The sequence below is a fragment of the Galeopterus variegatus genome, unplaced genomic scaffold, assembly GCF_000696425.1.
Source record: "Galeopterus variegatus unplaced genomic scaffold, G_variegatus-3.0.2 Scaffold18152, whole genome shotgun sequence".
Lineage (NCBI taxonomy): Eukaryota > Metazoa > Chordata > Mammalia > Dermoptera > Cynocephalidae > Galeopterus > Galeopterus variegatus.
The window spans coordinates 5768-7483 of record NW_007744263.1 but is presented as its reverse complement, the minus strand read 5'-3'; the positions used below and the strand labels follow the sequence as shown (position 1 = coordinate 7483).

The window sequence follows — 1716 nt, the reverse complement described above, 5'->3', positions numbered from 1 at the left end:
GCAGACAGCAAGCAAGTCCAGGTGGACCTACAAGATCTGGGCTATGAGACATGTGGCCAAATTGAGACCAAGGCCAAGTGCAGTCTCAGTAGTGGGCCAGGCCAGTGTAGGGGCTCACCCTTCCATCTGCACAGTCAGCTTTCACATTTGGAGATCTACCGGAAAATCCCAAATAAAGGGGTGGAGGGAAGCTGCAGTGACTGGAGGGAACATGGGAACAAGGGCACAGAGAGATAGGTCCATTAGAGGAGGATTCTTGCTAACATTGAACTTGTTTGCTTTCAAATTTCTACAATGGTTTTTGAATAAATCAATGGGGGATAAAATTTGCTATCCAACTTACTGTCATAGACAGAAATGTAAAAATTAAAGCCTGCTTCTTAAAGAAGTAAAAGACGAGCTTTGGGGTGTGAAAAAACTATTTTTTCCCATGATCTTCATTATAATAATTATAATTTTTTCTGTGCCTCAGTTTCCTCATCTGTAATGGTAATAGAGTAGTACCTACTACAGATAGTGGTGAGGATCACATGATAATTCTTGAAATTCTACTAGGATAGTGCCATGGCAAACATTATGTATTGCTTCTCCCTCTAACCTAACACAAAACCTGTTAGCATTTGGGCATAAGTCTTTTAGATCTTTTCCCCCCATATGCAGTTTTAAGCAGTTGTATCTAGATCAATTTTTAAATCTGTGAAACATTAGGGGACTATTGAAACTCTGAACACAGGAGAACCATCAGTCCTACAGTCTGTGGTGTCTTCCTAAACACACAGGAAATTGCCATTTCATGCCCCAGGTTAATGTTTTACTTAAGAGGCTGCAAGGTTTGGTAAAGTGGCAAGATTTTAAGTCAAATGTCACGGGATGTGAATTCTGATTTTGCCTCGTTTTAGTTGAATTATCTTGTCAAGTTACTCTATCTGCCTATGAACTTCTCTTTCCTCATCTCTGAAAAGGGGAGTTGTTGGGAGATTGAGGAATATAGAAGTACCAGTGTAGAGCCGGTACTCGGGTTACCTTTGTCCTTGGGGTGAGCCCTGCTACCCTCTGAAGGCAGTGGCCACAGCAGCATGTCCACGCTTCCACTGAAACAAGCATGTCGGTCTTTTCTCAGTGTGTGAAGAGTGCAAAGAACTCATTAAATCTGTGCTAGAGGAGAAGCTGCAGTTTGAGGAAGAGAAGCTGGCAGAGAAGACCAGACCAGCTGCAAGGCTCGGGTAAGGAGGTGCCTGTTTAGAAAGTGTGTGAATACTGTTTGAAGTGGGGCAGGCCAGGCTACTTGAATGAAGAGCAAATTTCTGCAAGGAGAAGGGCAGAAATGTACATGGCAGGCATAGAACTAGACAGGACAACCAATAGGGCTGTGACCTAGTTAGGACTCTGAGGTTCTCCATTAAATAACACATGAATAAAATGAAGATAGATGCCAGGGTTGAAATACTAGCATGAGGCTTGTAGCTGTGTGTCCTTGGACAAACTTAACTTTCCTATGCAACAGTTACCTCACCTACCTCACCTGTAAAATGAAAATACTGACAGTACCTACCTCAGATGGTTCTGAACATTAAATGCATGAATAAAAGTGGTTAGAACCATCTCTGACACATATGAAACTCTCAACAACTACTTGCTATAATTATTACTCTTGCTCTCATTTTTTATAGGCATGGTGGTTGTCACTAATGTACTAACACTTCTACGAGAGATATT

At 41.8% G+C, this 1716-nt stretch overlaps 1 protein-coding gene across 1 annotated transcript in view; it reads left to right on the top strand.

Moving 5' to 3' along the window:
* The window catches only part of LOC103582847 (neuroblastoma breakpoint family member 6-like protein), a gene marked incomplete at its 3' end in the record, with an annotated part of 7709 nt that overhangs the window by 1668 nt on the left and 4325 nt on the right, over positions 1-1716 (top strand). Inside the window, exon 2 of the mRNA XM_008564326.1 lies at positions 1121-1223. Coding sequence (XP_008562548.1) covers positions 1121-1223 — 103 coding nt within the window. The remainder of the gene's footprint in view (positions 1-1120; positions 1224-1716) is intronic.